Source organism: Borostomias antarcticus, assembly GCF_949987555.1.
Source record: "Borostomias antarcticus genome assembly, chromosome: 20".
NCBI lineage: Eukaryota > Metazoa > Chordata > Actinopteri > Stomiiformes > Stomiidae > Borostomias > Borostomias antarcticus.
In genome coordinates, this window is record NC_140253.1 from 5,625,389 (window position 1) to 5,639,788 (window position 14,400).

The following is a 14,400-nucleotide window of genomic DNA, read 5'->3' on the forward strand; positions in this document are numbered from 1 at the left end:
ACAAGCAATTCTGATCATAGATCTGCCACCCATGGGTCTCTAGTCCATTCCTAGGCCAAGCAGTGAACAATTTAATTATGTCCACCTGAAAAAAAACATAAGGGGTATGTATTGCGTTTTTTTTTTCAGACCAAATTTATTTTTATCTACAATCTTCATGAACATTCACAGGTATATAGGCCAAGCAATTCTGATCATAGATCTGCCACCCAGGGGTCTCTAGTCAATTCCTAGGCCAAGCAGTGAACAATTTAATTATGTCCACCTGAAAAAAAACATAAGGGGTATGTATGGCGTTTTTTTTTTCAGACCAAATTTATTTTTATCTACAATCTTCATGAACCTTCACAGGTATGTAGTACAAGCAATTCTGATCATAGATCTGCCACCCAGGGGTGTCTAGTCCATTACTAGGCCGAACAGTGAACAATTTAATTATGTCCACCTGAAAAAAAACATAAGGGGAATGTATGGCTTTTTTTTTTTCAGACCAAATTTATTTTTATCTACAATCTTCATGAACCTTCACAGGTATGTAGTACAAGCAATTCTGATCATAGATCTGCCACCCAGGGGTGTCTAGTCCATTACTAGGCCGAGCAGTGAACAATTGAATTATTTCCACCTGAAAAAAAACATAAGGTGTATGTATGGCTTTTTTTTTTTCAGACCAAATTTATTTTTATCTACAATCTTCATGAACATTCACAGGTATGTAGGCCAAGCAATTCTGATCATAGATCTGCCACCCATGGGTCTCTAGTCCATTCCTAGGCCAAGCAGTGAACAATTTAATTATGTCCACCTGAAAAAAAACATAAGGGGTATGTATGGCTTTTTTTTTTCAGACCAAATTTATTTTTATCTACAATCTTCATGAACCTTCACAGGTATGTAGTACAAGCAATTCTGATCATAGATCTGCCACCCAGGGGTGTCTAGTCCATTACTAGGCCGAGCAGTGAATAATTTAATTATGTCCACCTGAAAAAAAACATAAGGGGTATGTATGGCGTTTTTTTTTTCAGAACAAATTTATTCTATCCCGTCTACCGCAGTAGAGAGCTAGCCAGTATTTTGTCCCTGGGAACAGGACGTGTTGGCTCTGACGCCAGGTAATCAGCTCAGCTTGAAACCTGTGGTAGAGTCATGTAGAAAAAAAAAAAAGAACAGCTGAGCCAGTGGGTGTATTCCATTCCGGAAAGTCAACATCCTTCCCTGTGGCCTCGGTCACTACCCATTCACGGGTCTGATATGATAGGGAGGATGGCGGCGTCAGAAGGAGCTTCTACCCGAGTCGTCTCAGGACCGTGAAGGGGGGTGAACGAGGACACAGCACTCCGGGGTGCAGAACACACACAGCAGCCCTCGTTAAAAGTAAACAAACACAAAATAAAGACACTAGGCGCTCATAGTTCAAGTTGAGGGGTTTATTAGAGAAGTGTGAATACAAAGGTAACTGTATGTAGGGACTCTATTCTCTGAGCAAACCACGACTAGTCAAACCTCTGTGTGTGTCTCTACATTGCACGCTACACAACGTCCAACCAGGGGCTGCGATAATTAGTGATATTGTCATCGTTAAATTATTTTTTTTAATGTTTTTATTTTTAAACGCAAATACCATAATAGAGACCATTAGTGTGCTTTGGAATAAAAACACTATATGGATCATCATCATCATTATTATTATTATCAGGAACATGGAAACAAACTGACATGGATGACAACATTTCCAGCTATCTTTAAACATAATTTATTCCTAGCACTACAAGTTAACATTCAAGAAAACCAAGAAAATAAAAGTATATTTATCAACTCGGATAAGATCCGACAGTAATCTCTGTACTGTGCCTTTCACATTATTCCTCATCACACAGTTAGATGTGTTTGTACAAGCAGCCGGTCAGTAGCAACGGTAATTATATAGCTAGAATAATCGACGGATAATCGACCACATTTAGGTCACGGCTGACGCTTTTCGGATATGTTGAAATCTTTTTTTCGCTCCCTTATTTTCAAAGTAAAAGTTCTGTGTCACACATTTTTGGTGCTAACATGTTAAGCTACAATAGAGGAAGAACAATAAATAGCATTGGGGTTGTGCCAGCTGCCTATTGGCCAGCCAGGGTGTCCATGGGAGTTGTAGTGTAACAGGTTAGCGAGTACCGTAGTCCTCCTGGTGTCTCAACAGCCCCTGAAAACAGGGCTGACGGAGGCGTCACTCTGTTGGATCTCAGCCCACCAGAAATATAAACAATTAACACAAAGAGAAAAAAAAAGAGTTTTCTTAAACTTCTCTTTTTGTGGTCTTAATCGTCGTTGACTTTTTTGTTTTCTTCTTCATGTTTCAGAGTGACATCTTTTTTTTTTTCTAGAAGGAGTCCATGGCCTTGAACTCGCTGAGGGCCTGGACGGGAGAGATGTGCTTCTTCTGGGAGCCCCGCCGGACGCGCGTCTGGCACTCCTCGGGCTTCTCCCGCTTCACCAGCGGCTTCTTTTCGGGGGCCTTCATGCGCCAGGAGACCACGGGCGAGTTGACGGCGGCGGTGCCGTACACCTTCTGGTACTTGGTGGAGGCCACGTAGGAGGCCTTGACGGTCAGCACCACGGCGTTCATCAGGTTCTTGGCCGCTTGGATCAGGGATGTGGCGCTGTCCAGCTGGGGAAGGGGGGGGGGGGGTAGAGAAAGGAAGAGAGAGAGAGAGGATGATAAGCACAGGTCACTAAGGCATGTTGGCATATCCATCACTTATGAGATGGTTCTCAAGTCAGTAGCAGGCGTGTTACAAATTAGCAGCGTTGTCACTCAGACAATACCTATTGCCTCAGAAACACGTGTAAGATATTATATAGGCATGTAATCAGCAAGTGCAACCATCCAAGGCTGTGAATGGAACGCGTCCCCACGGGGCACTTCAGGACAAAACACCTGTTTAACTTTCAAGTCTCCTCCGCCGTGTCACCTCAAAGAAAATATAATTGTCAGACGTGGCGTGCGGCAGGCTTCTGTCAAACCGTCTGATTCTCTTGGCAGGTAGCTGCTGTTCTCGGGAGAACATTGAATTCGGCGAGGAGAGTCATCCGCGGGCTGCCGGTACAGTAATTCCTCTCCCAATGATGACGGGGTCTCTGGGCAGACGACGATTAAGCTGCGGTGCCTCGTTTTTTTCTCTCTCTCCGTAATTAGAGGCGGCGTGGAAGGTTGGGCGAACCTCTTCCCCGCCGTTTGTTTTTGGTTGGCTGACATTTCCAGTTGGCGGACACCTTTACCCCCCCCCCCCCCCCCCGACCGGCCCCCCTCCCACAGAGAAGTCAACCGGTGAGATTTAATGAGGGCAGACTCCAGCTGGCCACTGTAAAAAGGTTAAGGTCTCCGCGGGGGTCCTCAGACTCCCTAAACACGGCCCTTAAATAAGCAGTAATTGAGTCCCAACAGAACAGGTGAAAATGATATTAGCGGGACATACTATAACAACACACACATAAAGGTGAGGGGGGACAGTGGGTGGTTTTTTTATTGTCAGTTGAAGGGCATCCTCACCGAAGTGTGTTGGGTTTCTTTCTGTCTGTCTGTATCCGTGTGTGTGTGTATGTGTGTTGACTGGGCTAAAACTGGGTTGTGGGGAGAGGGGGGGTGGGGGGTGCCTGTTTTAGCCCTGCTGGGAAATTCACAAGAGAACAGGGCAGTGGAATCGCCGGCCTGATCAGAGTAGTCTGGCTGTAGGCTTTTAGCTAGGGGCTCCCCTCTATCGGCTGGAGCATGGGAGCAGATGTCTGAGTGGATGTCTTGGGCTTTCCGACTCGCAGGTAAGTGCAGAACATACTGATACTGCTACAGCCAGACAAAAGGGCCGCCCCCTTTGAGACAAACTGAAGAGGCTGTCTTGGAGGATTGAGATACAACCCGGCGTCTTGCCTCCCCTTCAAGGGAAGCCTATCGACGGCGTTGGGATACCGAGTGCTCCCCCTACACTTTGGATGTCGTGCCGCTCGGGCGATCGGCGGGGCGGTCCCGGTCCGGACGCGACGGCCGCTGCTTACCCCGGAGACGATGAGCTCCCCTCCCAGGTTCTGGACCTCGGCCTTGACCTTGCTGCAGATGTTGAGCTGGTGGCAGTACAGGGCGATTCTCTGGAGGTAGGCCAACAGGTCCTGCTTGCACGCCGAATCAGGACACTGAAACAAACACACACGGGGTGATCAGACACAAACTAACCGGCGCGGACGTGAGTCTACGCTGTGATTTGCTACTGATGGTCCATGTGGATTCTCGTAAGTACTGCGCAATTAACCCGAAGAAGAAGGACACAGCGCGCCGTTTAAAAAGAATGACATGGTTCTAGCCCGTCGATCACCGAGCTCCTTCTGCAAACGCGCCGATTACCACTATGTGTCTCTCCATTTGAGTTGGCGCTACTTCCCGGCGAGCGCACAGGGGTTAAACGGCAGCTAAGGGGCTAATTCCCACGCGGCTCATTCTTTTTTTAATTTCACCTTTATTTAACCAGGTAAAAGAAGCTTGAGCTTCTTTTTCAAGCAACACCTGACCAAAATGGCAGCATAAAACGCAACAACGACAAAAAACTAGTACCAGTATAGGACAGTCAAACAGAGAACAAAGAACATATAAACAAAAACAGAAGAGGAGAAAGATAAAAAGAGCATGCAGCAGCCGGGGGGGGGGGTAGCCATGGTACCCATGAGTCATGAATACACGACGGGCTGAACGGGCAGCCGCGGCTAACCGGTTCCGGTCATCGCCGGCGCCGAGTGAAAGCGCGGTCACGGCGAATAGGCTGTTGACCAAGCCCGGGCCCCGCAGATCTTCACCTGGGGAGGAAGGGCCGGTCGAGGTGTGGGTCATCTGCGGCCGGCCGGCGTTGCTGATGCACCGGCGCCGTGGGAGGCTGAACCCAGACGGCCTTCGCTCTGCCTGGCTCACGTCCAGAGAGACACAGTCCCGGCCAGGGGGCTGAAGGACAGTGTGTTCACCTCCTTTAACACTGTGGGACGCAGACGTTTCGCTACCCAGGCCTTTCTCTGTGCCCTCGGGATTAAATGCCCCATAACTAGGACACTGAGCCGTACATAGCATATATATATATCTCGGGGGTGGCTGTGACACAGGGTCAGCGGTTCGAATCCCGGCTCCTCCTGTCATGTCGAAAGACACTGAACCCCAATTCGCTCCCAATGAGCAGGCTAGCGCCTTGCATGGCAACCTACTGCCATTGGAGCGTGAATGTTTGTGTGAATGAGAGGCCATTATATAGCACTTTTATGCAAAGCGCTTTTTACAAGTGCAGTCCATATACCATTCTTTCTCTCTCTCTCTCCCTCTCTCGTATTCTCTACCTCTCTCCCTCCCTCTCTCTCTCGTATTCTCTACCTCTCTCCTTCCCTCCCTCTCTCTCGATCCCACCCTCCCTCTCTCTCTCTCTCATATTCTCTACCTCTCTCCCTCCCTCTCTCTCTCGATCCCTCCCTCCCTCTCTCTCTCTCTCTCTCTCATATCCTCTACCTCTCTCCCTCCCTCTCTCTCTCGATCCCTCCCTCCCTCTCTCTCTCGTATTCTTCCTCTCCCAGCTTTGCACAATGAATGCCGTGTTTGCTTTTGCCACTGAATAAAAAAGTTTTTTACGCAGACATTGCATATTACTTGAGACCCGACGTGTGGTTGGGATGATAAATGGAACAATATTAAAGTCACTTAGGTAAACACTGTCTCCCTTCACAGGGACAGATTCAATGGTTATTAATGATCATTGTCAGACCGGGACACTGCGCACACACACACACACACACATCTTTTCTTTCTCTTTCTCTCACACAAACACAAACAGATATAATATCCTCTCGCTTACACACACACACATGCCCTCTAACTGCCTACCTCTCTGCATGCTGATGTAGCAGCCAGTGAAGCAGCGTTTTCTCTCAGGGCATGATCACTGCATTGCCATTCCTATCTAGCATCTCTGCTAATTCCACCAGACACAAACACGCACACACCACACACACACACCACACACACACACACACACACACACACACATACACACACGGCCCCCCTGGCTGGTCTGATTCAGGCAAGCGCGTGACAATATAGTTTCCTTTTTTTCCCCAGTACTGACTAATAGTCCATTTCTTTCGCAGATTCCCTCCTGATGTAAATAAACAGTATGGGCCATTACCTTGCCAGCATCACCATGGCATCATTCTCTCCCTCCTCTCTCTTCCCCTCCCCCCTCCCTCCTCTCTCCCTCTCTCCTCCCACCCCCCCCTCTCTCTCCCCCTCCCCCCCCTCTCTCATCCCCGCCTTCCTGACCCCTGAGAATTTTTTTTTTTTTTGAATTATCCAGAACTCCTTATATCAGACCCATACAGGCACCCCAGCTCCTTCTGAGTTTCAATAATTGGGAACCCGAAACCGAATCAGTTGTGGAGCCCATGGATTATTCACCAGGAACGGGCGGGTCTGGAGACCCCCGGGGGTTGAGAGGAGTGCCGGAGCTCCAGTCGAAACCGGCCGCCCCCTCTGCCAAAATAGGTTGGTGTCCTCCGACGGGGGCACCGCTAACGAGGCCGCACTTTACTTTCTCTACTGCTTCTTTCTTTTCACTTCCTCACAGGCCGCCGCCCACGCTAGATTCGATAGGCTTATGATGCCCCGCACCCCCCCCCGGCCCACGTCCTCCGCGCGACGTCTAAACGTCGGTGAACGGCGCTGCTCAACCCATGAATATTTCACCACAGAAGTCCACTTATACTCTTGTCCTCCGCCGCCTCGGCCCCCTGGGTAGACTGCTGAACAAAGCGCCTGAACGTATATATTTACTGTAAACACGAAAATGAAATACAAATATGTGGAGCTGTGGGTGGCGAGAGTGTGGCACGCTGCGGCCTCTTCCGCCTGGCCTGCTCTTTGAGAACTAAAGCTGAACGAAAAAAATCCATAAGCATTTCTGCGCAAGAGAGAGAGAGAGAGGTGTATGAAAAGAGAGGTCCTCACTGACTAACTCAACATTATACACTGCAAAAAACACTAGTTAAAATACAAGAAATAAATACTGAATTTGAGGAGAAATTACTTAATTCTAGTGGAAATTGGGTAGGGTGGGTAATCTAAAGGTGAGCCGAATGCGCACGGCAGGGGATGGGGCCCGACTAAGAAGTCGACTCCGAACGCTTGAATGTGCTTCACGTTTTACTGGATGTGTCAGGTGGACAGATGCTTCCCGATGCCCCGCGTGAAAATACTTTCAAACAAAACCCCGTCTGAACGTTTTTTGAAAAAGACGGAAAGTCTGTGAGTCTGGCGATGAGAGAGAAATGGGGACAGGAATATTCAACGAGCGCTAGTCTAGGAATCGCTTAAAAGCCATGATTAGAAAAGACGAGCCGCCTGGCTTCGTCATGGCAACTGTTGATTCCACACGCACACACACACGCGCACAGAGAGAAGTGTTAATGTAAAAGGGCTGTGCACTGGTAACAGAGTTAATATTCCTCATAACTGCCTAATCTCCAGACAGAGTGTGATAGCGAGGTGATTCCTCCCGGGGCCGATATTACACTCGCAGCAGTAACCACTGGTTACAACGACAACACGAGGCAACACTGGGGTTTTCATGAATCAATAATTCTGTGGAAACGAGAGGCTAAATCTCAATGTTCATTAAAGTCAAGCCTAATGAAGAGCCAGTTTTAGTACCAGGGAACGCTGTGGGCATCCTTAAATATCCCCCATTGTCCATCACACACACACACACAAACTCAATTCTCTCAGGCCTTGTCTTCTTTAGCTGTTCAAAGATGTGATCTTATAGAGCTGAAATCTCTCAAATAAAGCCATAATTGATTTGATAACGCAAATTGGCGAATTTGGGGCCGGTAATGATTGCCTCACATGGGCGGAGCCAATTCTATTACGGGCGCCTGACCGCCACCCCCGCTTCTGACTCCCCCCCCCCCCCTAGCTGGCTCTGCCGGGTCGCTGACTCCCCCCGCTGGCTCGGCCGTGTCACACGCTCACCGGGACCAGGACCGGGACCGGCCACCGCGCCAGCTGGCTGCTGCCCACACATATGAATAACACCCTGAAGAGTCAGTCATGGGCACGCACACACACGCACACACACACGCACGCACGCACGCAAACTCATTTCTCTCTGGCTTTGTGTTCTTTAGCCGTTCCAAGGTGTGAATGAGTATGTTATAGAGCTTGAATCTTGAAAAGAAATCCTTGAGCACACGGGGGATGTATTGTTATTCTATCTCTTTCACGCACACACACACACACACACGCAGTAGAAGGGAGTTTGTTACCTGATCTGCAACAGCTCGTGCCAGCTTATCCATCCTGGAGCCGGCCTCCGCGATCTTCTTGGCTGCGTTGATCACGTCTGAGGAGTTCTTTAGGGGGCCTTTGCCTCTGGAGGGACAAACAAACAAACAAACACACACACACACGCACACACACACGCACACACTTGTTGATTATCGGCCAGAACGCTTCATACCCGTCACTAGTCAAGCCACCCAGTACGACGTCAACACGGGCTCTGATTCTGGTATGACTAGTATGACTTTATTCACACTGGCCGGGCCGACGCGTAGCCGTCAGATGGAGGGAGTTGGGTGACAAGACGTTGGCTCTTAGTCAGCAGACGCCGAGCACGGGGACTGTAAACAGTGTCGGATCGATGACGTTGTGTGTGTGTGTGTGTGTTTTATTGTAAGTCGCTTTGGATAAAAGCATCTGCTAAATGACTAATGTAATGTAATGTGTGTGTGTGTGTAGCTTTGTCCCTACATCATGGTATGAAGTTGGCCAACAAACCTATGCGCCCGGCTGCATAGGTCAATTCACTGATTACAATGCATTCAGCTCTGTACAAAAGCGTTTGATTGGACCTATCAGGGTCTTGGTGATGAGATGTAACCACTGTGATTAGGCTAGAAATACAGGAGTCTGCTTGAAGAGCTTGAATGACAGTCCCATTTCGGTAGAAGAACGTTTTACAGCATTAAAGCAATGATTGAGGACGCAAAAAAGGTACATTTGCACTCGACTGAGCTTGTTTATATTTTAACCTTAACGTGCAGTTAAACCTCCTCTCGCTATAAAAACAGAACCGCTTCATAAACCAATCAGGATTGGTGGGGGGGGGGGACGCGGCCCAACCCTGATTGGCTTGCGAAGCGGGTCTGAAGCCCGTTACCTGGTGAAGTCGGTCATCTCCATCATGATCATGCACATCTGCTTGGCCAGCACGATGATGTCGTTGCCGTTGTCGTCCCACTTGGCCACCTCGGCGTCCAGCTTGCACTTCTCCTGACGGAAGCTCTCCACCTGCTCAGCGATCTTGGCCTTCTCCTCCTGGGGCAGCTGGGCCATGATGGCCTGGGGTGGGGGAGGGGGGGGGGGACGATGAGAAAGTTGGGGAGGAGTGGGGGAGACAGAGGAGGGGAGGAAGACGTGGGGGGGGGGGGGGCAGGAAGAAGGAGGAAGAATAACGAAGGGAGGGGATTGAGGGGAGGAGGCGTAGGAGCGCAGAGAGAAGGGTAGAAAGTAAATAAATGAACGGTAAATGGTCGGAGGGGGAATGAATTACAGAGGGGGAGAGATAGGGAGAGAGGGAACAGAAACAATTGAACTTTGGCAGACCAAAAAAACTGCGACACACCCCATGGGCGCGCTTTAGCACCATTTGTTCTGGAGTAGCGTGTTTCCGCGGGGCCCCGGTCCTCGCATTCTTTCAAGGAACATTATATTATTGAGTTTTTCGGGAGGGGGGTGGACTATCCTTTGCCCTTTTGAAACACTTCAGAATGAAGTTACACACTTTACAATTAATCACCGGACATTTTAATGCCTCCCCCCCTTGACATCTCATAGTCGTTGAGAGAAAATCCAATCCCCCCCCCCCCCCCCCCCCTATCCTCACCCCCCCCCCTCCCCTCCCCTACTGCGAGAATGGATTCGCCGGCTCCCGAGCCTTTCGGGGCAGGCCTGAGATGGCATAAATCTTGTGCCAAGGTCACAGCCGCAATGGGAGCCCTGTGTTATTTGGGAGATAAATGTATAATTACCTCACTTCTCAGGGCAAAAAGGATGAATTATGCATCTGTTCAGCGTCGTGTCAAGGAGGTGAGTGGAAGGGAGAGGTAACCTCAGTTAGGTCGATTATATTGACTCCGGAGCGAGGGGTGGAGAGAGAGAAGGATGGGGGGAGAGCAAATAATGAAATGAAGAAATGAAGCATCCGTTTTCGAAGTGGCGGCGGTTGCTTTCGCCCCGGACTTGACTCCCCGCGCACGCAACTGGGCTCCTGCGCCACCGTTTTTCTCTCTTTCGAAATAATCGCCCTCGTTCGCTGTCTCTCTCTCTCTTTTCACACTCCCTCCATCCGTCTCTCCGTCCTCCCACTCTCTCGGTCGCGGCAAAGCTGGCGCGTGGGGGGGGGGGGGGGGGAGGGGGCGGTTAGTGAGTCACCTCGCTCTGCGCCCCCTCGGCGGAGGTGTGCGGAGGACAGTGAACACAAAATACAAGCGTCTGTCCGCTCTCTCCTTTGCTCTCTCCTTTGCTCTCTCCTTTGCTCTCTCCTTTGCTCTCTCGCTCTCTCTCAGAGCAGCTCAGAGAGACATGTGCTGGGAGGCGAGAAGAGTGAGGGAGAGACCAGAGAGAGCGGGAGAGAGAACAGAGAGAAAGACAACAGTAGAAACACTGAGATAAAAAATAAATAAAAAAACGTAATTGTTTAACTTGCCAACTCCACTCCCTAAGTTATGGATGAGAGAGAGAGAGAGAGAGAGAGAATGAGGGAGAGAGAGAGAGCCATCATTAGCATCGGACTGGCTCATCTCATCAGCAGCTGCTAGACATGTCCTGATTGGCTGCCTACTGATCACTCCCCCTCCACACACCCACGGAGCTTTGATGCCTCTGACACACACTCAAATACTACTTTGATAGCTCCACACAAGTGGGCCACTTTGCCACAAGGGACTTCCTTTCTGGTGGGGACTAGCATCCTGTTTCCTGCTTCCCTGCACGGGAGGGGGATACAGAGGTGTGTTTTTGTCAAAATCACAAACAAACCGACAAACGTAACTGTAGCATCTTTCATATTCAGGCTCATTAAACCCAATGACTCAGCCCATGATTAAATCCATGAGCCCAGTTTATGCTTTGAAGCATTACTCTATTTTAATGTCTTTATTGCATATCTAGACGTGTCCTGTCAGGTATAACGAGTCCACTTTTAAATCGACCAATCGTCAGAGACGACCAAAAAACCTTCCCTAGCAACTCAAAGTGACAAAATACACTAAAACAGTGTAAAATGCACTCACTGGCTTTCAAACACACACGCACCACAGTAACCACCCCTGTAGGCAAACTAAGCCCCGTGAGGAGGGGGCACCGTAGCACATTTAGGCACGCGACACGCCGCTACGCGGTTCAGCCCGCGACCACAACACCGACGGTTCCACCCCAGGGTGCGCGCACGACGTCGGCCCGTAGACCAGGCTGCGGCGCGGCAAAACCAGGAAGTGAAATCGAGAACGATAAAGTTGAACTTGTACTCGAGTGCAATGTCACTCGGAACGGACGGGGAGGGGGGGGGTTCACCGCTGACCCCTCAGCCAGGGGTGAGGAATCATCACAATCTCGCTCCCCAACGTAAAGGGAGGTGCATCAATTATTCACTGGTCACTAATTACAGCTGGCGGCCGCGGTGTGAGCGGAGGGGGGGGGGCATCGCTGATGAGCGTGCGTGGACTTGGCTCAGCTGTCGCGGCGACACCGGAAAGTCGTGGATGCGATGGTTTGGCGTTGAGTTCGTTTGGTGGATGGAGCTGGGATGTTTTAATGTACATGCACGTTCTCCTCGCATGTTCTCCCCATGTTTATTGTTGTCGATGGCACAATCTTTGTCCGAAACTTCGCCCTGCCGGTTTAAATCCAGGGCGGACTTTTTGGCAGGCCGGACTGGGATGTCGGGGGGGGTCAAAGCGCCGGAGCGAACTCTTTCTTTTCTTTCACCCCGAACCGCTCCATCCCTCCATCCTCCCCATCCTCCCCATCTACCTCCTCCCTCTTTCTCTCCGGGATTCACTTATCCCCTAATCCGTTCCCCGTGCCTCGCTGATAAAGCAGGGGAGCGGGTCGCCGCAGCTTAGCGCAACACCAAATCCAGTCCCGCCGCGCGCTGAGCAAATTCACTCGGAGCCCCGGCCCCCACGGGGATTAGAGGGCGCCGCGCGCCTTCCCCGGGTTTTCCTCACTGGGGGGGGGGGGGGGGGGGGGAAGGGGTGTGGGGGGAGACATATAAAAACAACTTTAATTTGTCTGGTTTCAAATAAACTGCCTCGACGCTCAAGAGTCGAGTTTTATGGGTTAGAGTTGGCTATCAACTGTGTTATCCCATCAAGAGAAGAGCTTTGTTGTTCGTTCTTTCTGTGGGCGCGGGGTGTGTGTGTGTGTGTGTGTGCTCGTGCGTGCGTGCGTGTGTGTGTACGAGGCAGCAGGAGATGCCGTGTCCAGGCCTTCCCGTGTGTGTTCTGCAGCCTCTCCTGTTATGCATGGTAGATTCTAATAGCTTAGCTTTACCCATACGTATAACAGAAGACAGAAGCAGAGCGCACTTATGGAAAAAAAAAAAAAAAACACTGCATGAACTAAAACTCCCGAGGACGGATTTGATTTCCCCACTGTCCTAGAGAGAGAGAGAGAGAGAGAGAGGGAGAGAGAGAGAGAGAGAGCGGGGGAGATAAGAGGGAGAGAGAGAGGGAGAGAGAGCGAGAGAGAGAGGGGGAGAGAGAGAGAGAGGGGGGGGGAGAGAGAGGGAGAGAGAGGGGGGGAGATAAGAGGGAGAGAGAGAGGAGGAGAGAGAGAGAGGGGGGGGGGGGGAGAGGGGGAGAGAGGGAGAGAGAGAAAGAGAGAGAGAGGGTAGGGATGGAGGGATTTGTGTATGAGAGACAGCAGAGGGATGAGGATGGAGACAGTTTGATCCTCCATACTCTGTTTAGGGGGGATCGTGCGTTCAAAGCTCAGTGCGCAGATGGGGGCTCCTGGGGAGAATGTGGAGGATTAGGCTCCCCTGCGTCTGTCACAGATAAAACACACTGGGTCCAGAGCCTGTGTACAGTACAGTAAGTGTGTACAGTACAGTATGTTGGCTTGGCATGACCGTAAAACGCTCACATATTCAGCCTGACATGTCAGGTACTGTATGAGCGTTTGGGAATATGGTGAAGAGAAGCATGGCGATGTCTTTGTGTATAGGCATGTGGCACCGCGTGACACACACACACACACACACACACACACACCTCAGAACTATAACTGTCAAAAGTTGCCCACTCACACTGCTGCTGGCCTCATGACTTTTCAGCAGGGCATAAAATTAACACCCACCAAGCGCCAATGGCGGGTACAAATTGAGTTTGGCGTGTAAAAAAAAAACGCACCCGCCAGTGGCCGATGGCTAATTTTGAATCGCAACTGTTGTTTTTTTTATGTGCTTCGACCATAGTTAAATAGTGCCTTCTACCAGACTATTTTGACCCTCGCTGCTCACTGTACGAAGGTCTACGTGACGTGGGCCGGATATGTTTTGCGTTGTTTCAGCTTGCGCGCCCAGACGGCCTGTTCAGGCTAAGATGTGATGTGACAAAAGATGTGGTGACACATTCCCGGTGTGAAAGCACCACCAGAAAAAAGCAAAAAACAGAGACGAACAAGATGAACGGACAGTTAAACTTCTTGTTGAACAAGAAGAAGAACGGACAGTTAAACGTAATACTAATGTCACTGCACGGCCCAGCGTTTTATTGAAAAGTGGAAAATTGACGAGGCCGGGGTCATGGCTGAAATACGAGCCCCGTACCAACACGATGAGCTGCAGCCTTTGCCGCCAGCACGCGAAAGAAAGTCAGAAACAAAATCCGTTCATCTTAGGGACAACAAACATGAAGTTAGAAAGCGTAAAGGACCATGAGAGGTCTAGGTGCCACACCGATTGCCTCAAAGCATCTCAACCGGTGAGCTCGACCCCAGAGAGAGAGACCCGCCTCGGGTGGTGAAAAATATGTTTGGCCGGTGAATTTATGGAGGTCACCGGCCATTGGCTGGCGAGCTAAAAAGTTAATTGTACGCCCTGCTTGTCAGTCTGTACTTTGTTGTTCTGGTGCTGTTAGCCGTGGTGTGTGTGTGTGAGGGCTCAGATGGCCCCTCAGCGGGGTATCGTGGGTGACGCCTGGTGGGATGTGAGGCGACCAAACTGTTGGCGCTCCTCACTGAGGCTCACAGACTGACCCCCCACTGGGCGACCGGAACCATGGCTGTGCATCCAAACATGGGTCTCCGGAACAGTCGTATATACACTC

At 50.2% G+C, this 14,400-nt stretch overlaps 1 protein-coding gene across 3 annotated transcripts in view; it reads right to left on the reverse strand.

The window, feature by feature from the left end:
* Positions 1 to 2,374: 2,374 nt before the first annotated feature.
* The window catches only part of ctnna2 (catenin (cadherin-associated protein), alpha 2), a gene marked incomplete at both ends in the record, with an annotated part of 330,311 nt that continues 318,285 nt past the window's right edge, over positions 2,375 to 14,400 (reverse strand). For 2 of the 3 annotated variants that reach the window (XM_084454220.1, XM_084454219.1), the window contains 4 exons: positions 2,375 to 2,662; positions 4,045 to 4,179; positions 8,332 to 8,437; positions 9,228 to 9,409. In XM_084454220.1, coding sequence (XP_084310346.1) covers positions 2,375 to 2,662; positions 4,045 to 4,179; positions 8,332 to 8,437; positions 9,228 to 9,409 — 711 coding nt within the window. The remainder of the gene's footprint in view (positions 2,663 to 4,044; positions 4,180 to 8,331; positions 8,438 to 9,227; positions 9,410 to 14,400) is intronic. The other variant, XM_084454221.1, reaches the window with a different exon arrangement.